The 24,806-nt window shown below is 44.5% G+C and overlaps 1 protein-coding gene across 2 annotated transcripts in view; it reads left to right on the top strand.

The window, feature by feature from the left end:
* Window positions 1–24,806, top strand: part of GRAMD2B (GRAM domain containing 2B) — a 120,816-nt gene that overhangs the window by 73,981 nt on the left and 22,029 nt on the right. For both annotated transcript variants that reach the window (XM_047858078.1, XM_047858086.1), the window contains exons 2-4: window positions 17,413–17,532; window positions 20,981–21,092; window positions 23,967–24,033. In XM_047858078.1, coding sequence (XP_047714034.1) covers window positions 17,413–17,532; window positions 20,981–21,092; window positions 23,967–24,033 — 299 coding nt within the window. The remainder of the gene's footprint in view (window positions 1–17,412; window positions 17,533–20,980; window positions 21,093–23,966; window positions 24,034–24,806) is intronic.

The raw sequence follows: 24,806 nt of genomic DNA on the forward strand, positions 1-24,806 counted from the left end.
GTATTCCTAATGATCCAGCTGCTCTCCAAAATCTAAGTTTTAATTTATAGTTATTTCTAAAGTACCTGAGGTACTTTCTGATCTTAATATTTTTGATATTTTGAATATTTCCCATAATAGCTAAAGATTTGTTAATACTGTACTTTCACTATTGTTTTCCTGGGTTTCATGCCCTATTTTTTTTTATTGTTTATTTTTTTATTTGGGGGTGGGGAGCACAGAGAGAGAGAGAGAGAGAATCCCAAGGAGGCTTTGCACTGTCAGGGCTCGATCCCACAAACTGACATCATGACCTGACCCAAAATCAAAAGTCAGATGCTTAACCAACTGAGCCACCCATTGTATCCTATTCTTTTGTATTCTGTCTTTCTGTTTTGGTAAGTTTTTCATTCTGCTTTTAAAAGTTAGCTCTTTCCCCAAACACATCCTTCAGGCCAAAGCTTTAATAAATGTCCCCTAATATATCTTAGGTACATGAAAGGGGCGTATTCTGACACTTAGCAATTGCTGGCGTTTAAGTTTAAAGTCCTTGGCCCTGAGAAAATTATATTTTGTTTAAAGGAGCTGTATGAAACATATTTTTAGAAATTTTATTAGCAGGAAGCAATGCAGCATACAAAATACTGTTTACATGCTGAGGGTGTAAATAATAAAAGCAAACTATCAACAGCAGCAATCTACCTTTCCTGGAAATTGGAAAAGTCAATTGCTGCCTCCTTGATATATTCTCTTGTCATTTTCTTTTGTTGTTTTCCATTTGTGCTTGGCCTCAAAATACCACTACTGAGGGGTGCCTGGGTGGCTCAGTCAGGTAAGCGTACGACTTCATCTCAGGTCATGATCTCATGGTTCGTGGGTTCAAACCCCTCATCGGGCTCTGTGCTGACTGCTCAAAGCCTGGAGCCTGCTTCAGATTCCGTGTCCCTTGCTCTCTGCCCCTTCCCCACTCACGCTCTGTCTGTCTCTCTCTCTCTCAAAATAAATAAACATAAAAAAAAATTTTTTTTTAAATACCACTACTGAGAAGTTACTTATTTAATTATGATTCTCCTTGCAATCATGGTTTCTTCCAACAATGAAGACAGTCTGTTTGAGTTGCTATAGGGTTTAAATTATCACTCACCTAACTAATGATTATTTACACACAATGCTGGTTCAGTGAAAGGGAGAGTGAAAAGACCACCTTTTTCTCCCCTCTCCCATCTTCCCCATGGCCCTCTTCCAGTACAAGCTGTAAATCACACCTGGGAAGGAGATGACCGTGTAGGTTGAGAGAGAACGTAAGCCCAAGCCCTTTTTAAAATGCTGATTGTCGTCCTGTACTGCAAATATACTCAAAGTTGTGCAGTCAGCAAGTATTAATCACACAGTTTCTTATATCCAGACATCGGAAGGGAACAGATGGAGGCCAGTGTCAGAAAGGTACATGATTCGACATGCCCTGGACATGGAACCAGGCGGTGGGGAGGTTGTGGGGAGCTGGGAAAGAGCACAGAGAATACTCCAGTGCACAGACAGAGGGCAGAACATGATACAACCAAGGCCACAGGGAGAAGACCAACATGGCTGGAACGGAGAACTCTTTCTGAAAAGCGAAGGAAGATGGCACAACTCTGGCAGGTTTTGGCTCATATCCAGATGCCGCAATCTGATGCCCAATAGAAAGCCGCCGTTGGTTCTGGAGCAGTGGCCTAACATAATGGAGGCCGTGTCTCAGGAGGATGAATTGGGCATTGATGTCCCAGGGGACTTACAGAGGGAGACCCTGGAGATCACTGCTTTGTGTTCAGATGTCAAAGGGAAACGTGTGCAGCTGCAGCTCCCCAGAGCTGGTGACTTCATCCTGAAGCAGTGACAAAAGCCCTTTTGGGCTTTTTTTTTTTTTTTTTACACATAAGCTAGTTTGAGTTGGGTTTCTGTCCCTTCAAAATCAGAATCGTGACAATTAAATGCTTTTTGGGATTGAGTTGCCTTAAGCATTGAGAGAAGAGCAGGGATTGGGGCACACAGAATCAGAAGATAGAAAGGTAGCAGTGAGTCACGTGATTAGTCACCAGATAGGTACTTGTCCATTTTAATGCGAATGAGGGGAGCTCTGTGGGACCCATTTAAAGAGGTGTGGGGGCGCCTGGATGGCTCAGTTGGTTAAGCATCCGACTTCGGCTCAGGTCATGATCTCGCAGTCCATGAGTTGGAGCCCCGCATTGGGCTCTGTGCTGACAGCTCAGAGCCTGGAGCCTGTTTCAGATTCTGTGTCTCCCTCTCTCTCTGACCCTCCCGCTTTCATGCTCTGTCTCTCTCTGTTTCAAAAATAAAGAAACGTTAGAAAAAAAAAATTTTTTTAATTAAAAAAAAAGGTGTGTTGGAGGGGTGCCTGGGTGGCTCAGTCGGTTAAGTGTCCCAACTTCGGCTCAGGTCCTGATCTCCCAGTTTGTGAGTTCAAGTCCTGCGTTAGGCTCTGTGCTGACAGCTCAGAGCCTGGAGCCTGCTTCAGATTCTGTGTCTCCCTCTCTCTCTGTACCACCCCCATTCACATGCTGTCTCTCTCTCTCCCAAAAATAAGTAAACATTAAAAAAAAAAGAGAGAGAGAGAGAGGTGTGTTGGGGCCAGTTGGTGGCCTTGGGTAAGCCATTCTTCCCTGCCTGGTATAGCTGCTGAGTAGGAGCTAGCCCCTTGGCTATGGCAGTGTGCTTGGGATTCGGCAGAAGTAGTTTCCAGCCAGCAGAACCTTCCTTCTGCAGTCAGATAGCCTTTTTGCTCTTGTTCTCTTGGGCTCTGATGGTTTCTGAGATACTTTGCTAACGATATGTTAGCCACCTATTGCTGACAATAGACATCTGTTACGTCGAACTGTCACATCTAAATCTATGTTTGCAAAACCCCACTCACCCAACTCCATTCCCTCCTATGGTCCCTGTAGTTTTTGGTGGCAGTTTTATTTTCCCCATCCCCCAGAACCTTGGGGTTATCTTGGCTGTTGCTCTCCGTTGCTTGTTCTCTGCTCCCTTCTGGTATTATCTCTGGATTTGTTCTCCAGTGCAGTCTCTGCTTCTTGCCTTAAACTCGTCCTCCTCTCTGCCTCCAGCACCCCCCACCCCACCCCTGTGCCTGGCCACAGGTGGAGTATAATCCTCCAGAAGTACGTAGCTCATCAGGTCCTCACGGTCAAAGTGTGGGAAACGGTGAGCACTTAATATCCTGTCTGCTTACAAATTCCTTCTGCTTACAAATGTTCACTTTATCCCTGCTGCACAACAAATGAAGTCCGAACGCAGCCCGCTCTCATGGGACTCAAACTTGACCACAACATAATTGACTCTTCTTTCTGCTGCCTATACTCCAGAGAAAACCAAACTGCTAGATTTCCTTGTGCATGTGTGACTCTACCTTGTCTGCGTGTTTTTGCTTCTGCCTTTCCTTGTATTTCTGCTGCCCTTTTGGAATCTCTACAAGTCTAAATTATATGTACCCAGCTCAAACGTCCATCCTTCCTTCCCCCAATTACCGTTGCACAAATACAGTGTCTCTTTGGATAGAAAAGTGGCAAAGGTGACCACACTGTGATACTGGAAGGTTTTGATTTTCTCCGTCCAACGGGATTGATTGATTGATTTTACTTACAGCACAAATAGAAATACAATTTACACTTCCGGTTTCTTGTACTGAAATGTATTTCTGACAGCTTTAATAAGTGTCTGCTAAATGAGAAAAGACATATTGCTCCCATACACACACACAGTGATCATGCTTATTTCCTCCACAAATCTTCCCTGGTTTTCCTCTGGACAATTGCAAGAGATTTCTGAATTCCCAAGGCACTATCTTTGTGGTAGACATCCCTTATAACCTATATTATGCTTTACTTAGGTGCTAAATTAAAATTCCCTGTAGAGGCTAAGTCCTGGAGAGGGCAGCATCTGGCAGTATATTTTACACTTAGTAGGAACTCAAACATTGGAGGATAGTGGGGCGCCCGGGTGGCTTAGTCGGTTAAGCACCTGACTCTTGATTTCGGCTCAGGTCATGATCTCATAGCTGGTGAGTTTGAGTCCTGGGTTGGGCTATGCACTGACAGTGCAGAGCCTGCCTGGGATTCTCTCTCATGCTCTCTGTCTACCCCTCCCCCACTCATGATCGCTCTCACTCTCTCTCTTTGCCTCCTTCCCTCCCTCCCTCTCTCTCAAAATAAATAAAACATTAAAAAATAAAAACACTTGGAAACAAGGACTTGGATAGCAGACCCACCTACTTTTATGATTTATGCTATATTTTACAACTTCTTTATAAGGATATTAACATGTTTTTAAATGTTCACAAAATAATACAGTGCATTAAAATTTATCAAGAACTCACTTCCTGCCTCTCCCATTCTCCATCTGCCTCCCTGGTAGCTTCTTCAGACTGTACCTGATTTACCTCTGTGGTTACTTCATTATCTACAAAAATGTTTATATTTTTTCTTACTGACTTTAAACCTTATCTCTTCACTTTCCTGTTTTGATGGATCATAAGTCAACTCAGACTAACTCCCTGCTTCCCTCTACCTACCCCCAATGTTAAGTAGGCATATCCCTCTAAGTCCTATTTTCTCTTTTATCCCTTTATTTTTTTTAATTTTTTTAATGTTTATTTATTTGAGAGAGAGAGAGAGAGCACATGCAGTGGAGGGCCAGAGATAGGGAGACACATAATCTGAAGCAGGCTCCAGCCTCTGAGCTGTCAGTCCAGAGCCCAACATGGGGCTTGAACCCACGAACAGTAAGATCATGACCTGAGCTGAAGGTGGATGCTTAATTGACCAAGCCACCCAGGTGCCCCTCTCTTTTATCTCTTTCAATAATATATCAACCTACATCTGATGAACAGCCAGTGCACAGGTTTTCTCATGAGAGTTTGGGGGTGTGCTTGAAGGGAGGTGAGTGAGGGTGTCAGGAGCATAGGAGAGGTGGACAAGGCAGGTCACCAGGTGCCTTGTAAGCTATTATGGACTTGGACTCAGAATTGAAGAGTCGGGGCTCCTAGGTGGCTCTGCTCTGTCAATTAAGTGTCAGACTCTTGATGTCAGCTCAGGTCATGATCTCACAGTTCGTGAGTTTGAGCGCCATGTTGGGCTCTGCACTGACAATGTGGAACCCCATGGGGATTGTCTCCCCTGCCCCCTCTGCCCCTCCCCTGCTCGCTCACTGTCTCTCAAAATAAATAAATAAACTTACTATGAAAAAAAAAAAAACAGAGAATTAAAGAGTCAAGGAAGGTTTCCCTTGCCCCATAATCTGTTTCATGGGTACCATCTTCTCTCTCAGAAGATATGCATTAGAAGACTATGGGTTTGTGCTTGTTTGGTTGTCTGTGTTAAGTTTTCTTCTGTGCTCTCAAGTCTGTTTCCTAAGGATTTTACTTCGCTGTTGGTACCAGAAAGGTTGTCAACTAAAAGACTGAACATACTTAGGTGCAGGGTACCCAGGATGGAGTGTGGAGCCCCACAGTGCTGTTGGTTTATGTTGGTCTTTTCGTTAAGACTTCAGGCTTTCTTCAAGGGGCTGGCAGTCCTGTGTTGTCGTCTCCTATTTCAGAAAGAGGGACTAGAGAGCTGTTCTGGGATCCATGGAAGGACATGGGTAGTGGATTGGTGCCTAGCCTGGGGACTACTTGATTCCAAATGGGAGGACGAGAAGGATTCACTGTGGGGCTCCACACTCCATCCTGGGTGCCCTGCACCTAAGTATGTTCAGTCTGTTAGTTGACAACCTTTCTGGTATCTCACCCCCATGGCTAAGTATCTGCCAGCTTGATGGTAGGTCTGATGATGGGAGCGGGGGTCCAGAGGAGGCATTTAAAGAACTCTTATTCAGGGGCTCCTGGGTGGCTCAGTCCAGTTGAGCATCCGACTCTGGATTCTGGCTCAGGTCACGATCTCAGGGTCATGGGATTGAGCCCCACCTTGGGCTCCATGCTCAGCATGGAGCCTGCTTAAGATTCTCTTTCACTATATGGCCCTTTGTAGCAACTTGGATGGAACTGGAGAGTGTGATGCTAAGTGAAATAAGCCATACAGAGAAAGAGAGATACCGTATGTTTTCACTCTCATTATGGATCCTGAGAAACTTAACAGAAACCCATGGGGGAGGGGAAGGAAAGAAAAAAAAAAAAAGAGGTTAGAGTGGAAGAGAGCCAAAGCATAAGAAACTCTTAAAAACTGAGAACAAACTGAGGGTTGATGGGGGGTGGGAGGGAGGGGAGCATGGGTGATGGGTGTTGAGGAGGGCACCTGTTGGGATGAGCACTGGGTGTTGTATGGAAACCAATTTGACAATAAACTTCATATATTGAAAAAACAAAAAAAAAAAAGATTCTCTTTCACTCTTTCTCTGCCCTTCTCCCCCATTCATGCTGTCTCAAAATAAAATAAAATAAAATAGCATAAAATAATAAAATCTCCTTGACACCTTTAATTTAATCTCATGTATTCATCCACTTCTTAATCCTCTTCCTACAGCACCTCACGGGACTCTGATAGACCAGATCACTGTTGTCTTATCTTCCATTAACGCCCATGTTCTAAGTACAGCTTCGTTACGTTGCTGCACAAGTTAATATTATACTTTACTTTCCACTTTATATATTACAGAAATTTGGGGACTTAACGCTTCTGTTGATGATTTCCCTCCATTATCAGCAGGAGTGTTACTTTTTTTAGTTATTTTAAAGGGCTCAGAAAGGAGAGACAAACATTTGTGCTCGATCTCTCCCTCTTGAACTAGAAAGCCTGTCAGGTTTCATTAAAGGTTTCACTGAAACCAAAGAATACTATGTTTTGGGCATTTTTTTCTATCTGCCAGGAAGCCCATCAGAAAAAAAAAAAAAAAGTTAATTTGTCAGAGATACTTTATTATTATTTGTCAGAGACATTTATTTTGAAATTTTTAATGTTAATTATTTCTTTTTGACAGAGACACAGACAGAGCACAAGACAGGGAGGGGCAGAGAGAGACAGAGAGGGAGACACAGAATCCAAAGCAGACTCCAGGCTCTGAGCTGTCAGCACAGAGCCCTATGCGAGGCTCGAACTCACAAACCGTGAGATCATGTCCTGAGCCGAAGTCGGACGCTTAACCAACTGAGCCACCCAGATACCCCGTTATTTATTTTGACAGAAAGAGAGAGGGGGAGGGAGGGAGGGAGGGAGAGAGAGAGAGAGAGAAAATATCAATCCCAACTTGCGCTGACAGCACAGAGCCCGATGTGGGGCTCACTCTCACAAACCATGAGATCACCACCTGATCTGAAATCAAGAGTCTGATGCCTAACCGACTGAGCCACCCAGGTGCCCCAACATTTTATTTTAATGTTATGCCAACCCCTAATATCCACTGAACTTCTAATTGTTTAACATCATTTATTCAAAAAGTCAATTCTAGAATATTGCAAGCATTGGTTATGTAGTTGTGATAAGACTGTGTCTCCTAAATGTTTCAATCAATTGCCCATTAGAAAAATTGGCAAAATGTACATGCAAGCAGCTAATTCACAATACAGGAAATTTAAAAATATATGAGAACATACTCAAACTTACTCATAAGAAGAGAACAGTAAATCAAAACGGTAATGGGATTTTTCTTTACCTCTCACATTTGCAAAGATCAAAAATTTAAAACGAGTCATTAAATTACTATTGTTATCCTGTGTACCAGGCACGCAGAATTTTTTTTTTTTTTTTAGTTTCACACTTTACTAGTAAGAATGTATAAACACTGTTTTATATGGTGGGTGTGGCTTACAAAACCTCTACTGAGGGCAATTTGGCAACAACTATAAATGTTTTAAATTGTGTTTGTTTTGACACAGGTGATCCATTTCCAGGAAATTATCCTATGGATATATTCACACACATAATAAACATACAAGGATATTTGTTGCGGTGTTATTTTTATTTGTCATTAGACTGAAATCCACCTAAATGCCCATCAATAAGGAACTGATTAAATTATAATTCATCCTTTACAGTGGAACTCATGCAATCATTAAAAAGAATGAGGAAGCCCTGTATATTCTGATAGGGAGACAGCACCAATATAAACAGAAAAAGAAAAGAAAAGAAAAGGAAACTATATGATAACATGGTATCATTTGTGCTTTAAAAATACACACTCAGATGTGCCCAGCCTCTTCCTGGAAAGACACACAGTTGCCAGGAACAGTAGTGGGTGCCTCTTTGGAGAAAAACAGGGCCACCGCGAAATAGGGATAGAAAGGAGATTTGGTTTTTGATTTGTAACTTTTTTTTTAAGTTAATTTTTGAGAGAGCACGAGTAGGGGAGGGGCAGAGAGAGAGGAGGAAACAGGATCCAAAGCAGATTCCATGCTGGCACCAGTAAGCCCAGCGTGGGGCTTGAGCTCAAGAACAGTGAGATCGTTGAGGTTTGTGAGTTCAAGCCCCATGTCAGGCACTGTGCTGACAGCTCAGAGCCTGGAGCCTGCTTCGGATTCGTGTCTCCCTCTGTGTCTACCCCACCCCTGCTTGTGCTCTCTCTCTGTCTTTCAAAAATTAATAAACATAAAACCAAAGTAAATAAAAAAGAACAGTGAGATCATGACCTGAATTGAAGTCAGAAGCTCAACCAACTAAGCCACCCAGGCGCCCCATTTTTGTAACTTTTTTTTTCATTGAAGTCTAGTTGATACACAATGTGACAGAGTTGCAGGGGTACAACATAGTGATTCCACAGGTCTATACCTTATGCTGTGATCACCATGAGTGCAGTTACCGTACAGTATTAAATACCATCCAACTGTATTCCCTGTGCTCTACCCTTCATCCCCGACTTACTCATTCCATAACGGGAAGCCGGAATGTCCCCTTCACCCGTTTTCCCCATCCTCCTACTCCTATCCCTGTGGCAGCTGTCACTTTGTTCTCTGTATGTATGGGTCTCTTTCTGCTTTTAGATTGTATTTATTCATTTGTTTTTTAGACTCCCACTATAAATGAAATCGTAAGATACTTGTCTTTGCCAGTCTGACTTCTTTCACTTAGCACAATACCCTCTGGGTCTATCCATGTCGTGACAAATAGCAAGGTCTCATTCTTTTTAATGGCTGTGTGATATTCCAATGTGTATCTATACTGGATCTTCTTTATTCATCGATAGATGCTTGGGCTGCTTCCACAGCTTGGCTATTGTAAATAATGCTGCAGTAAACATAGGGGTGCATATATTTTCTCAAATCAGTATTTTTGTTTTCTTTGGGCAAATACCCAGAAGTGGGATTGTTGGGTTGTATGGTATTTCTATTTTTAATTTTTTGAGGAACTTCCATATTGTTTTCCACACTGGCTGCCCCAAGTGACATTCCCACCAACAGTGCACAAGGGTTCCATTTTCTTCACACCCTCACCAGCCCTTGTTAGTTCTTGTCTTTTTTAAGTCTGGCCATTCTGACGGGTGTGAGGTGATATCTCACCGTGGTTTTGATTTTCATTTCCCTGATGACTGGCGAAGATTAGACACATCTTTTCATGTGTCTTTTGGCTTTATGGATAGCTTCTTTGGAAAAACATCTATTCGGGTCCTCTGCCCATTTTCTTAGTGAGATTATTTATTTTTTGGTGTTGAGTTGTATACGTTTTTTATGTATTTTGAATACTAACCGCTTACCAGATAAATCATTTGCAAATAGCTTCTTGCATTCAGTAGGTTGACTTTTGATTTTGTTGATGGTTCCCTTCACTGTATAAAGGCTTTTTATTTTGGTGTAGTCCCAATAGTTTATTTTTGCTTTTGTTTCCTTTGCCCAAGAAGACATATCTAGAAGAATGTTGCTAAGGTTAATGTCAAAGAGATTACTCACTCTGTTTTCTTCTAGGAGTGTTATGGTTTCAGGTCTCACACATAAGTCTTTAATACATTTTGAGTTTATTTTTGTGTATGGTATAAGAAAGTGGTCCAGTTTCATTATTTTACATGTAGCTGTCCATTGTTCCCAGCACCATTTATTGAAGAGACTGTCTTTTCCCTATTGTGCATTTTTGTTTCCTTTGTCATAGATTAATTGACCATATAAGTGTGGGTGTATTTCTGGGTTCTCTATTCTGTCCCATTGATCTATGTGTCTGTTTTTGTGCCGGTACCATACCGTTTTGATTACTATAGCTTTGTATAGTATATCCTGAAATCTGGGATAGTGATGTCTCCAGGTTCGCTCTTCTTTGTCAAGATTGCTTTGGATATTTGGGGTCTTTTGTGGCTCCAAACAAATTTTAGGATTATTTGTTCTGTGAAAAATGCTGTTGGTATTTTGATAGGGATTGTACTGACTGTGTAGATGGCTTTGGATAGGATAGACGTTTTAACCATATTCTTTCAATCCATGAACATGGGCTGTCTTTTCACTTGTGTCCTCTTCGCTTTCTTTCGTCAATGTTTTACAGTTTTCAGAGCTCCATTTGTAACTTTTGAATTATGCCTTCTGCTTCTAATACTCAGAAATGAATATGTAGATAGATAAATAAAATGTAAAGCTTCTAGACCAAGACAGACTGTATCTGAATTACAAATGAAACTCTTTTTCCTAACTTACAAAAATCTAGTTTGGGAGATTTGGCATTTACTTTGTAATTGGAGACGCTGAGGGGTCTTAGAGGGGCCCTGGTCTCCATCACCAACTCCTGCACCTTTGCACCCCATTCTGTTCCCTTATGGTTCCTGTGAAGTCTCAGTTTGTACTGTGGCTGCTGCCCACCCACCCCCAGAGCCCTCCTCTGTCCTTACAGCCCATCTTTTGCTTCTCACAAACTGCCACCGTTGCCTGCCAGCCAGTCTTGAAGCCACTAAGCAAGCAGCACACCCAAATCAAGGGTTTGGTGCCCCAGGCCTTGGCTTGCCCAGGTGCACATGAGTGTTCAGTACAGCATTTCAGCACAACACTGTACTGTGACAGGCCTGGCCTTCATCACAACAGTCCCATTTCCAGGATTTTATCTCATGGAGACTGGGGAAACATATCCTATCCTCAGGTCACTTCCAAACTTTGTTGGTCAAGACTGTGGTTTCAGGATATGATGATCAGGGATTTTTTTGTTTAAGTGACAATGGATATAAACCTACCCTCACCCACACTACCATAAGGGAGTTTATGACATTTTTTATGCCTTTGCTTAGACCGATTTAACTTGAAGGTAGGTTCAAACACAGGAATTCACCACTGGAATTGGGAAGGAACAGAGCTACTTGGACTGAACCACAGGGAGGTACCAGTTCTCATTTACCTGGAGACACAGCCCATTCACTCACATGAGATGCAACTGAATCCTCATTCTGCGCAGTAGCTCCTTGGACAGCTTGTAACTTTTGAATTATGCCTTCTGCTTGGGACTTGCTTGGGATGATGGCTAAATTCAACTCATTCCCAGCATGAGGGACAAAAGGCCTGGGAGATGAATGTGACAGGAGAAAGGAGAGTGGAGTTTACCTTAAACTCAAAGAGACTCTTTCCAGGACGAATGGGACTTGGCTTCGTGTAAGAATTCTGATTCTGAAAAATGGTGAAAGGTTGATCATCTTATCATCAGATTAATGAGGTCTGGGAATTGACACATAATGTACTGTCGATAGGGATTGTCCAACCCGTGTTTTTATTTGTAGATTGCGTAACAGTGTGGGGCAGTGTCTCTTCCTGAAAATAGCACTTACTAGCCGGTGATAAGAACGCATTCTCCTAAACAGTACCATCCGGCTTGGTTAGCATGAGCATGACTCTGTCTCACTGCTCTGGAATCCCTACTGAAAGCTTTCAGGGCCTATAAGTGGCCCTTCAGTTGGGTTGGAGATGGGAGAAGAAATAACTTGCCAAGGCTGAGTACAGATTGATCCTCTGTCCCCAGCATCTGCTGCTGCTTCTAAGCATCCTTAAAACCACCAGCCACTTGTTTGTTCAGCTGCCCAGCCCTGAGCATCCTGCCCTGCCATCGGGAACCCTTCTGATAAGCATTTGTTGAAAGAGGAAGGTTGAGACATGCCACTGCTGGGGCGGTCCAATGATCGCTGAGAAGTTCCAGCAAGTACGTCTTGCAAGTACCCAACACCAGCAGCAATTATTTGGCGGAAAACAGCCTTTGCCATCACTGCAGTTAAGGGTGTGGGGCAAAGATCGGCTCATGGGGTGTTGGGGAGAGCAGACCTCACCCTCACCAGTAGGGCAGGAGAGCTCACTGAGGACGACATGGACCGTGTGTGTACCATGATGCAGAATCCATGCCAGTATAAGCTCCCAGACTGGTTCTGCAACAGACGAAAGGATGTCAAGGATGGAAAAAATACAACCAGGTCCTGGCCAATGGTACAAACACCAAACTACGCAAAGGCCTGGAGCGACTGGCGAAGATTGCACCCCAAAGAAGGTGGCACCCCTTCTGGGGACTTCGTGTCCGAGGCCAGCATTCAAAGACCACAGGCTGCTGTGGCCATACTGTGGGTGGGTCCAAGGAATCTTTAGGCCTTGTCTGTGAATAAATAGTTTATACATAGAAGGAAGGAAGGAAGGAAGGAAGGAAGGAAGGAAGGAAGGAAGGAGAAAGAAAAAAAGAAAAGAGGAAGGAACAAGGAAGGAAGGAAAAAGAAGGAAGGAAAGAAAGAAAAGGAAAAGAAAGATTATTCTTTTGGTTTGGTTTTGGGGTTTTTTTAGTTGACCCTCCTAGTCACTGTCCCTGAAAGGCCTTGTCTTCTTGTTTAAAAAAAAAGAAAGAGGGGCGCCTGTGTAGCTCAGTCATTTAAGCGTTCGACTCTTGATTCCGCTCAGGTCGCGATCCCAGGGTCGTGGGATCAAGCCTCGGGTCTGGCTCTGTCCTGAGCACGGAGCCTCCTTAAGATCTCTGTCTCCTTCTAAGACCAAAGCAGGAGGCATCACAATCCCAGACTTTAGCCTCTACTACAAAGCTGTCATCATCAAGACAGCATTGTATTGGCCCAAAAACAGACACATAGACCAATGGAATAGAATAGAAACCCCAGAACTAGACCCACAAACGTATGGCCAACTCATCTTTGACAAAGCAGGAAAGAACATCCAATGGAAAAAAGACAGCCTCTTTAACAAATGGTGCTGGGAGAACTGGACAGCAACATGCAGAAGGTTGAAACTAGACCACTTTCTCACACCATTCACAAAAATAAACTCAAAATGGATAAAGGACCTAAATGTGAGACAGGAAACCATCAAAACCTTAGAGGAGAAAGCAGGAAAAGACCTCTCTGACCTCAGCCGTAGCAATCTCTTCCTCGACACATCCCCAAAGGCAAGGGAATTAAAAGCAAAAGTGAATTACTGGGACCTTATGAAGATAAAAAGCTTCTGCACAGCCAAGGAAACAACCAACAAAACTAAAAGGCAACCAACGGAATGGGAAAAGATATTCGCAAATGACATAGCAGACAAAGGGCTAGTATCCAAAATCTATAAAGAGCTCACCAAACTCCACACCCGAAAAACAAATAATCCAGTGAAGAAATGGGCAGAAAACATGAATAGACACTTTTCTAAAGAAGACATCCAGATGGCCAACAGGCACATGAAAAGATGTTCAGCGTCTCTCCTTATCAGGGAAATACAAATCAAAACCACACTCAGGGGGCGCCTGGGTGGCGCAGTCGGTTAAGCGTCCGACTTCAGCCAGGTCACGATCTCGCGGCCCGTGAGTTCGAGCCCCGCGTCGGGCTCTGGGCTGATGGCTCAGAGCCTGGAGCCTGTTTCCGATTCTGTGTCTCCCTCTCTCTCTGCCCCTCCCCCGTTCATGCTCTGTCTCTCTCTGTCCCAAAAATAAATAAACGTTGAAAAAAAAAATTAAAAAAAAAAAAAAAAAAAAAAAAAAAAACCACACTCAGGTATCACCTCACGCCAGTCAGAGTGGCCAAAATGAACAAATCAGGAGACTATAGATGCTGGAGAGGATGTGGAGAAACGGGAACCCTCTTGCACTGTTGGTGGGAATGCAAATTGGTGCAGCCGCTCTGGAAAGCAGTGTGGAGGTTCCTCAGAAAATTAAAAATAGACCTACCCTATGACCCAGCAATAGCACTGCTAGGAATTTATCCAAGGGATACAGGAGTACTGATGCATAGGGGCACTTGTACCCCAATGTTCATAGCAGCACTCTCAACAATAGCCAAATTATGGAAAGAGCCTAAATGTCCATCAACTGATGAATGGATAAAGAAAATGTGGTTTATATACACAATGGAATACTACGTGGCAATGAGAAAAAATGAAATATGGCCTTTTGTAGCAACGTGGATGGAACTGGAGAGTGTGATGCTAAGTGAAATAAGCCATACAGAGAAAGACAGATACCATATGGTTTCACTCTTATGTGGATCCTGAGAAACTTAACAGGAACCCATGGGGGAGGGGAAGGAAAAAAAAAAAAAAAGAGGTTAGAGTGGGAGAGAGCCAAAGCATAAGAGACTGTTAAAAACTGAGAACAAACTGAGGGTTGATGGGGGGTGGGAGGGAGGAGAGAGTGGGTGATGGGTATTGAGGAGGGCACCTTTTGGGATGAGCACTGGGTGTTGTATGGAAACCAATTTGTCAATAAATTTCATATATTAAAAAAAAAAAAAAGAAAAGAAAAACTCTGTCTCCTTCTGCCCCTCCCTGACTCATGTAGGTGTTTTCTCTTTCTCTCTAAGAAAAAAAAAACAAAAACGAAAAAACCTGATTTCTTTATTTTCATGCTCTAAATGAGACCTGTTACTTCCTCTCCCTTGCTGGTGAATTCAGCTTTAGTGATGGTAACTTGAGAGCCACTGAGGGGCCTCAAGGAACCGTTCCAGTCCCCTCCCACGCTCTGCTCACTCAGACACTGGCAGTCTCTGCTGTTGGGATTGTCCATAGTTTAGTCTGCTGCCACAGGACATCAGAGGTAAGGGGTGCTTGCAGGAGTGATCTCGTCTGCGTTAGGAATCAACTTGCTTGAGTTTTCTGTAGCATCTTCAAGTCAACAAAACTCTAAAACTGAAATCAGCCCATACAACAGTGTCACTTCGTGTTTGAGACACTACCGGATGAATCCCATATCAGTCAACATGTATTAAGGACCACTATGAGCAGGGGCACCTCAGTGGCTCAGCTGGTTGAGTGTCTGACTTCAGCTCAGGTCACAAACTCGAGGTTTGTGAGTTCGAGCCCTGCATCGGGCTCTGTGCTGACAGGTCAGAGCCTGGAGCCTGCTTCGGATTCTGTGTCTCCCTCTCTCTCTGCCCTTCCCCTGCTTATGCTCTGTCTCTCTCTGTCTCTCAAAAATAAGTAAAATGTTTAAAAAAAAAATTTTTTTAAAGGACCACTATGAGCCAAATGCTGAGCTGAGTGCTGTGGAAAAAACACACGAGTTCCCCATTTTTAAGGAATTTAGTAATTGGATAAATAAGACATTTGCCCAGAGCTGAAGTCGCCTTAGGGCTACATCCATACAGAGGGGCACATTTTTATGAGTGCTTCTTAGTGGGAAGGCTCTTTCTAAGTACACAGAGGTGCTGGACAGGACAGCAGTGGCTCGGTTCTTGTATAAAATCGGTAAATATGTAAATAAATGCTGAGTGGATTATTGAGGGTCCACACAGATTTATTCTCCCTACTTCAAGAGGGGCTCTCAAGTGGATTGCTGTCTGATGCCTTTGAAGAATCAGAATGTGTGTGTGTCTTGGGGAGGGGAGTTGGGGGGGTTATGCTCTAAAGCCCCTTAAAAGTTCCCAAATTCTCTGAGTCTGTGAATTAAACTGGATGCTAACATTAAATAAAATCCTCTATTTTAAACCAGAGCGGTGTTTTCCTATTAATATTTCAAAGCCTTCCCTTTACCTTTCATCACATAATGCAATTCATTTATGGACTGAATTCTTTTAATGTACTTAAGTGCTTTTGAGTGCTTTGAGAATTGAAGAAGTGGAAAGTTGGGCGCCTGTCCTTGAATATTTATGTACTGAGGAAGAGAGAAATACTAACCACAGTATAAGAATATCCACCATATGTAGGGATTGTCCATTGGATACCTTGTCAAATACCCTTGGTGTTGATGGTGACACTACAGCAGTGTTACTGGTATGGGCTGGCAATCTCAAATGCTGTGAAAAGGGTCTTAAGCAAGCAACCACAAAACTTCAACTAACCAGTGACATTTCCTGCCTGTGCGGTCATCTGCAGGTGAAGACACCAAGTAGGTGGTGAATGGGGATTAAAATTAGCCGAACGATCATAGAGACGCTATCTTAGTATTTTCCCTTTCTGTTCAGCCACCGTGGCGTTCTCACATTCTCAGAAATCTGTCTTGTGAATCCTGTGCTTTGCAGACTGACACCAAAGAAGGTCTGCTCCATGGAAATTAAAACACCGTGTATGTGCCTTCCCGCCTTCCTTTCTCTCCTCTTGCTCGTATTGGAATTGGTGTCCCCAGTCCCTAACATTGAGGGAACTCAACTCCTGTATCCACCACACTCATTACCTCCACTGGTCTGTGGTTCAGCATGCAAACCGTCCTGACTTGCTTTTGCCTCTAGTCCTTCTTTTACCAACGTCAGCCCTAAAAGCCTAGTGATCGTCATTATATACCAGCACTCACCTAGACTCTGTGGTCAGTATAAAAGGCAACAAGATCCTCACCCCGCCCTGGAGCCCTCACACTAAAGAGCTAATAAGGGGGCTAGATGGATGGACCAGTGACTGGGGGAGGGGGGTAGATGGCAGGGAGAAGAGTTAGAGAATAGGAGGGTGAGTGTGGACCCAGAGGCCTCCCAACTCAGAACCATTCTGATTCTGTGAACTTGGCCAAGTTGATAAGTGACAGCCTCAGATTCCAGATCTGTAATCTGGGAGTAATAATTCCTACCCAGCCTGGGTGGCGGTGTAGATTAGACTGGAAATTGCTTAGAGAGGTCCTTGGTTAAAACATCGACAACCCAAACTGGGACCTATGTAACTATAACACTGGGTGTTAAGGGAAATGCAGACAAAGGGGCGGGGGCTCCCAGCAGTGGCTCACAGCTGGCTGTGAGCCTGTATGCTGTGCACGTGTGTGCAGGGGCCCTCCCAGCCTCCAGGTGATCTGTCACCTCAGCATGCTAGCCGGGCAGAGCTGGGCAGCGTGGGGCCCTCCTGCGCACGCCCGGCAGCCACCAAGTCCCCACAAAGTCGGATGTTTACCTGCAGCAGCAGGCAGGACCTGGAGCTCCTGCCCTTGAGGCACCAGCTGAGAGGCTTCAGAATGGAGATCTGGAAAGCGCACAGCTGTCCACGCTGACTTCAGCCTGTTGTGGGGCTTGAGTATCATTCCCCTCTCCAGAAAGCAAGGTTTTCTCATCGTTTTTCCTTCCACATGTCTCCCTTCCCCGGATGTCTAAGGTGAAGCGTTTTTCTCTCTTCTCCAGCTCAGAGGCTGAGAATGGTTTGGAGGAGAAAAAGAAGATCTGCAGGTCGCCAACAGCCCAGTCCCCTACCCCATCCTGCGAGGCTGAGTCCCCAGACCAGAAGAGAATCATTTCCTTGCGGTGAGTGTCCTCACGTTGACTCTTGGTTCTTTGAGGCCTTTGGGGAGGAGGGGTGGCTGGGAGGAGCTGATGTTTCTAGTTCAATGGCCGTTGTCACAAGTGAGGATCCACCGTAACCAGATAACCCCCTGAGAAAGAACTGGGGTGGTTTTCCTCAAACTCGGCACGGATGCGTGCCTTCCTTTCTCATCCCTTTCTGGCAGCTTACTTTCTCCTTCCTGCCCCAACCTACTGCAGAACACCTGCCCCTCTCTTCAAGGACTGATCTCGCTGAGTGATAAAGCCAGGATAGCCCATTGCCTGGCATAGGTTGATACGGCACCTGGAAAGGCTGGCCGGGGTGCTGGTGCAGCCCGCCCAGGTTGGAGTATCTGCTCTGCCTGTGCGTGTGCACACCTGCTGTCTCGCTTTCCTGGCAGCCACGAAAAAGCGGAGGGGGATCCCCGGACAGGGTGTGCATGTCTGTTTCTTGGGGCCGGTGCTGGTAGGTCCAGCATCAGTTTGGTCGTGAGCCTAGAAGGGACAGGCAGTTTTGAGATGAGGTGCGGTCCCTGTCACTCTCAGAGACTCTTTGTTACATGCTTTTTCTCACATGCAAGGAAGAAGTAGGAGCTCAGAGTTGTTTTTGTGCCCTCATCAGAGAATGATCATTTCAGTGGTCAGTTACGGTGCATGTAGCCAGGGGTCTGTACTGAGTGGTGGAGCGATTGCTCATGTCTCTGTTACTGGAACTGTCAGAATTGTACCTTCTGGGTCTTCGGGCCTCTGCTAAAGGATAATTAAATAACTCCTGCCTTTCCCTTCCTTCCTGGCTACACAGCCCATTCCCTCTCTCCACATCACATCCTTCATTCAAGACCAAGCCTAAGTCTTCTCTCTCTCCCACATTTTTCTTTCCTGCCTCTTCCACTTCTCTCTTCATCAGTTCTGCATGGCTGTTTGGACACATCTCACTTTTAGCACTTCTTTCCATAGCTGTTTGCTTTCAGAGCACCTTGCCTCACTCAGCAAATGAGGCTCGGGCAAACGCACAAAGCATGTCGTTTCTTGTATCTTTCACCATTATTGACTGGCTCCAGCAGGCGCTTTAAAAACACTGTGGCTTTTTCTCTGCCTCCCCCAGGCTTTGGGTGAGAATAATACACTCATCATGAGAGCATGTTTGTCAAACGGTGTGGGTGTGTCATCTGTGCAGTTGCAAAGAGCCCCACGCTTGATTTAATGCTCTGCTCTCGCTGTCTGGAAATTCCTAATTCTTGAATAAGAGGCCCTACATTTTCATTCTGCACTCGACTTCCGGTGCTGCGTATAGTGACCTGTGAGATGAGAGAGTAACAGGGTAGACACAAAGATACCAATGCCATATAAATAAGCGCCCCTTCTACCGCTTCCCCAGAGACCAGTGCTGTGCACACAAGCCCCTTCTGCGTGCACCTCTTGAATTCGTCAGGGATACATCTGCCTTGCCTGTCAGAATTTGCTTACAGTCCCTCAAAAGGTCTGATCGTTGCCTTGATGATTCCATTAACATTTACTAGTGTGAATCAGTCGAGGTAATTAATTCGGATTAGTGGACGGTATACTAATAGGTAAATTGCCATTTGTAAAAATTATTTTTGACTACCAATGTGTACTCATAATTTCAAAAAAAAAAAAAAGTAATCCCTAGAATTCCAAAGTCATTTGTATCTGCAGATAGGTTCAGTGGCCAGTAGCTAAATCCAAATCTGACACCTGGAATCAATGAGAGGTATTTCACCTGTGATTAGAGCATCATGGACCCAAACTGTTGTGGCTGGCAGCAGCTTGGAATATCATTTGGCCCATCTTTTCAGGCCTGAGAAACCCAGAGTCTGAAGTCTTAACTGCAGTCATTTCTGTCTCTCAGTCACACCCTTGTATCACCTGAATTACTCAAGATTCTTAACTGTGCTTTGAACCAAATACTCGTTTTTTTTTAATTTTTTTTTTAACGTTTACTTATTTTTTTTTTTTATTTTTTTTAACGTTTTTATTTATTATTGAGAAAGAGAGAGACAGAGCATGAACGGGAGAGGGTCAGAGAGAGAGGGAGACACAGAATCCGAAACAGGCTCCAGGCTCTGAGCGGTCAGCACAGTGCCCGACGCGGGGCTCGAACCCACGGACTGGGAGATCATGACCTGAGCTGAAGTCGGACGCTTAACCGACTGAGCCACCCAGGCGCCCCAAACGTTTACTTATTTTTGAGACAGAGAGAGACAGAGCATGAATGGGGGAGGGTCAGAGAGAGAGGGAGACACAGAATCTGAAACAGGCTCCAGGCTCTGAGCCATCAGCACAGAGCCCGACGCGGGGTTGGAACTCACGGACTGTGAGATCATGACCTGAGCCGAAGTCGGCCGCTCAACCGACTGAGCCACCCAGGCGCCCCGAACCAAATACTCATTTTAACTGAGCCTCTTTCTAAGGAATCATACTGTAGGATCATGGATTTCATGTGCCATTCTTCCCCATAATGAAAAAAAAATACATAATTGTATCATAAAAGTTGTTTGTATATACATCTCTGAAAACCATACATGCATTCCACTTGAGAATGATTCTGTTTGTCTGTCAGGTTGAAGATATGTGCAAATTCACACACCTACTCAAATGAAGAGCCAGGACTAGAATCACCTTAGAAACAAATACTGGAGCTCTGACCTCTGTCCTTAGTAGAACAAAGGAAAACTTGACTTTCCAACGTGGTCTTCATTTTTATCCTGATTTCACTTCTACTGTTTTCCCACTCTGGGATGTTTTGTTTCTCTTTTCCTTATACCCAACTCCTGCTTATCCTCTGAGGCCCAGTGTATTAAACCTACGTTGTGCTGTCGATCTCCTCTTACCTCCTTTTGAACTTAGGGTCTCTATACCTCCTCCTAATAGCTGTGGTATGTATTATTATTGGGCGCTACGTCTTGTACTGCCTTAGAAAAAAGATGTTGGATGCATTCACAGGCTTCTTAAGGAAAAAGACCGTCTTGTGTCCCTCTAGGCCTTTAATACAATGCCCTACTCATTTAACCCATGTTAAATATTAATAGAATTCTGAAACGAAAATATTCTTGGATCGAATTATAGCTGCAGTTTTGTTTAAAAATTTGCCTACAGTACTTTTACTGCTTAAAATCCTTTGAGATGGTATAATTACCTTCACAATTCAGTTTGTATTTCTCCCTTCTAGAAGTCTGCATTTCTGCAGATTGAGGTTGTGGCCCTGTGAAACCATCCCAGTCTCCCACACACTATGCTGTGTAAATGCTCTTAGAGTATTAGGAGTGATCACTGGTGTCCAGAAAAACAAAACAAAACAAATGTCAGGTTTTCTTGTGAGATGGCATGCTAATCAAGATTTATTACAATAGGATTAATGAGTAGCATTAAACAGTTCATCTTACAGACTCCCTGGGTTCTCTTTGCTCAGGTCAAAATCCAGTTTTGATGGTGCCTCTTTAGCAAGTGATAAGAACGACTGTAAAACAGAAAGCAAAAATGAATCTAAGATGGACAGGAAGAAGTCTTCGTCTTCCAGCCAGGTAACTTGGGAATGCGGACTGCACTGATCAGAGGATGGGGGGACCCCTAGAGCCAAGGGAAAGGAAGGACCCAAATGTGTATCTTCCTGCCATTCACGACTCTCGTAGGCAGATAGTAGAGAATCTGGAACACAGAACAGGATGCAGATCCTTCGGCCGACTATTAATCAGTTTCATATTTCCCCACTGACCTTCCGGTATATCCTGGGTGGCGGTGAGTTGCATACCGTGACCCCTAACTCTGACAAGTGCCCCAAGAGCGGGGACCTATGTGGTCATGTGCTGGTCTAAAAACCAGCCAAGATAATTAGCTTGCCTAACGATTAAGAGAGTTGTGATGTCCTTGCATCAAAATGAGTGTGATATAGCACCTGTGTGAATGGAAGGCAACCCAGCTTCCTACTGAAGAGGAAAACCTGTGGACCGTCACGATTCTCCTCCAGAAGCAGTTCAGTTCCGCTCTAAAACCCACACCAATAGGTAACTAAGCCCAGTCCTGTGTCATGGAGCGTGGCATACTTACTGGGACCAGTAGTTTGAGGTTGTTTTTTAACACCCCCCCCCCGCTAAACACTCGAATATGTGTTTCCTAAGAAGGAGAACAAAAAACCCATTGGCACACACAAGAAATTTAACTGAATAGTAAATACACAAAAATATTACTCCTATAAAATCCATTTCAGAATTCCACAATCTTCCAGTAGTCAATGCCTGCATCAATGTTTTTTGCCCCCCCCCCGCCCCCCCCACGAATCCAGTCAGGAGCCAAATATTGGATTTATCTGTCCCTTTTAATGTACATCATTTCCACTGCCTTTTTTTCTTCTTCTTCTTCTTTTTTTTTTTCCATTTATTACATTCACATTTGTGAAGACTTCATGTTCCAGGTTGTTTTTTGGATTTTTTGGCTCAGGTTATTTTTCTTAAACGCTTTCATTTTTGAGAGAGACAGACAGATCGCGAGTAAGGGAGGGGCAGAAAGAGAGGGAGACACAGAATCCGAAGCAGGCTCCAGGCTCTGAGCTGTCAGCACAGAGCCCGACAGAGGGCTCAAATCCACGAACCAGGAGATAATGACCTTCGCAGAAGTCGAACAAATAACCACCTGAGCCACCCAGGTGCCCCTTGGCCCAGGTTACTTTTAAAAATTTTTTTTTTTTTTTTTTTTCAACGTTTATTTATTTTTGGGACAGAGAGAGACAGAGCATGAACGGGGGAGGGGCAGAGAGAGAAGGAGACACAGAATCGGAAACAGGCTCCAGGCTCTGAGCCATCAGCCCAGAGCCCGACGCGGGGCTCGAACTCACGGACCGCGAGATCATGACCTGGCTGAAGTCGGACGCTTAACCGACTGCGCCACCCAGGCGCCCCATCAGGTTACTTTTAAATCAACTCATGCCACCAATGCTCACTGTAGCCATTAAATAAGAAAAAAAGAATCTCAGGAAAGCCTCCTTGGAATACGTCGCTTTAATCTGGGTAACTTTCTGGATGCAAAATGTACTTTTAGGAAGCAGCATGAGATAACCTACTTTACATGAGGCGTTTATAAAATAGCTGACTTGCGGGGCCCATCGATCGCCTGTAGGACCTTTGTAAAGCTCTTCCTTATGGCGATCTTGGGCCAAGTCTGCGTGGTTTGACATGAAGGGCCTGCGTGTACTGTCTCTCTGTTCTGCTCCTGAGACTTTTTTTTTTTTTATCAAAAGCATCCTGTCAGAGAGCGCCTGAGTGGCTCAGTCAGTTAAGTGTCCGACTTGATTTCGGCTCAGGTCATGCTCTCAGAATTTGTGAGTTCAAGCCCCGCGCTGGGCTCTGTACTGACAACATAGAGCCTGCTTGGGATTCTCCCTCTCCCTGTGTCTCTGCCCCTCCCCTGCTCATGCTCTCTCTCTCTCTCTCTCAAAATAAATAAATACACATTAAAAAAAAAAAAAAAATCCTGTCAGCCAGAGGTCCTGTGGAAGGAGGACCAGTTCTGCCTCTTAGCTGAGTGGTGCCATTTAAATGACTCAGTTTCCCTGAGGCACACTGTCCAGACGAATGGAATGGGGACACCAGTTCCCCGGGTTATTTGGGGGATGCTGTTTGGGAAGGCACGTGACCAAATGTAAATGGCTGGCTGTACATTGTTGTTGTCACAGTTGTGGAAACACATGCCTTGAACATGAAACGATGTGCCATCTTTCAGACTCTTGGGGCTGCTACCGCCCTGGAGAGTTAAGTTTATTTTTACGAAGTCCTAATTTGGCTGGATGGTCGTGTCGCCCTGACACTGGCTAAGGATATGCCCTCACGACAAAAAGAGTGATAGGGACAATACCAGGTAGTGGGTCTTTTGGATGTATTGTCCGTTTAAGCCTTATGGCGGTCCTCTGAGACAGGTAGTATATGTGCCTTCTGGCACAGAGGAGGAAACTGAGGCCCAGCAAAGCTAACTCACTAGGTCACAGTCACACACCAAAGGGGACATGTAGCCAAGACTTGAACTAGGTTTATCTAAGCTCTTAACCACTGCTGTCCTCCAAGAGTACTTGGATCTTTAGTGTCCTAGGATCTACTACCTTCCCTGGTGAGATCCCTTTGTGTCATTTATTAGGAACGTCCTTGGCCAGCCACCTTGGCACAAGGCTGCAGCATGATTTCACATGTCTTTCCAACCAGAAAGTCACTACCTTGTTGGAAAATGAAACCTTTGTGCCCTGCCTTCTTTGAGGGGTTGTGTCGAAGACTGTACGATCAGAGACAAGGAGTTCCTAAAGATACTCTGTGAAGGGAGGGGAAATCTGTTATGTAATTTACATTGAAGTTAAAATTGGTGATGTTATGCCAAGAAATGCCAGCGGTGACGCCTGTGTTGTGTTCTCCTTGTAGTATAAGGCAAACATGCACTTCCACAAGCTGTTTCTTGATGTCCCCACTGAAGAACCATTGAGGCAGAGTAAGTTCTGACCTGTTTAACTGTTTTGAAAACACGCTAGTTGGCTGGGGGAGAGAAAGCGGGCTCCGTCTGGGAACAGGATCACCAAGGGGAACGTGGGTTCGAAAGTTATGATGTAACGGTGATGGCAGCTTCATTCAGCTTTCCTCAAGCATCTTGAAAGATGAGAGAGTAGAATGGGAAACTGAATCCCTCCACACGACAGGGAACCCTCCAAGATGATTCCGGGATGATCTCCTCACCTTCTGTATTCACTGCTGCAGTGCACTGCATTTGGGCTGTCCTGAGATTTCAGATAACAAGGCTGGAGGAAGAGAGGCCACTAGAAGAATGCTGAAAGGAAACACAGATTCTCATGTGCAGACATGTGTCCGTCCCTGAGCTGTACTGGGCGTGATTATCACACCAGAACATCTTATCCAGCACGCCAGTTAGGACCTACTCAGCTCCTCTTAGGTCCATTAAGACCGAGGTTCCATTCTAGCTACCAGGATACAGATGTTGAGGCAGGATGCCTCTGATGATGGCCAAACATGTGGGTCACATGCGCTTCCCACACTGAGATCATCCACTTCAAAAGGAGTCGTTAGTGACAGTCCCAGGGAAGGAGGGGCAGGACTGCCAACATTAGCACAGGCCGACATACCTTCCTAAGTAGAGGACATTTTGAAACTCCATTCTTGAACTCTTATTCACAATGATAGCCTTGTCTTGCCATTTTGATTGTTGTACTCCTGTGTGTAAGGCTTTGGAATAAAACACAAACCCTCTTC

Source organism: Prionailurus viverrinus, chromosome A1 (assembly GCF_022837055.1).
Source record: "Prionailurus viverrinus isolate Anna chromosome A1, UM_Priviv_1.0, whole genome shotgun sequence".
Lineage (NCBI taxonomy): Eukaryota > Metazoa > Chordata > Mammalia > Carnivora > Felidae > Prionailurus > Prionailurus viverrinus.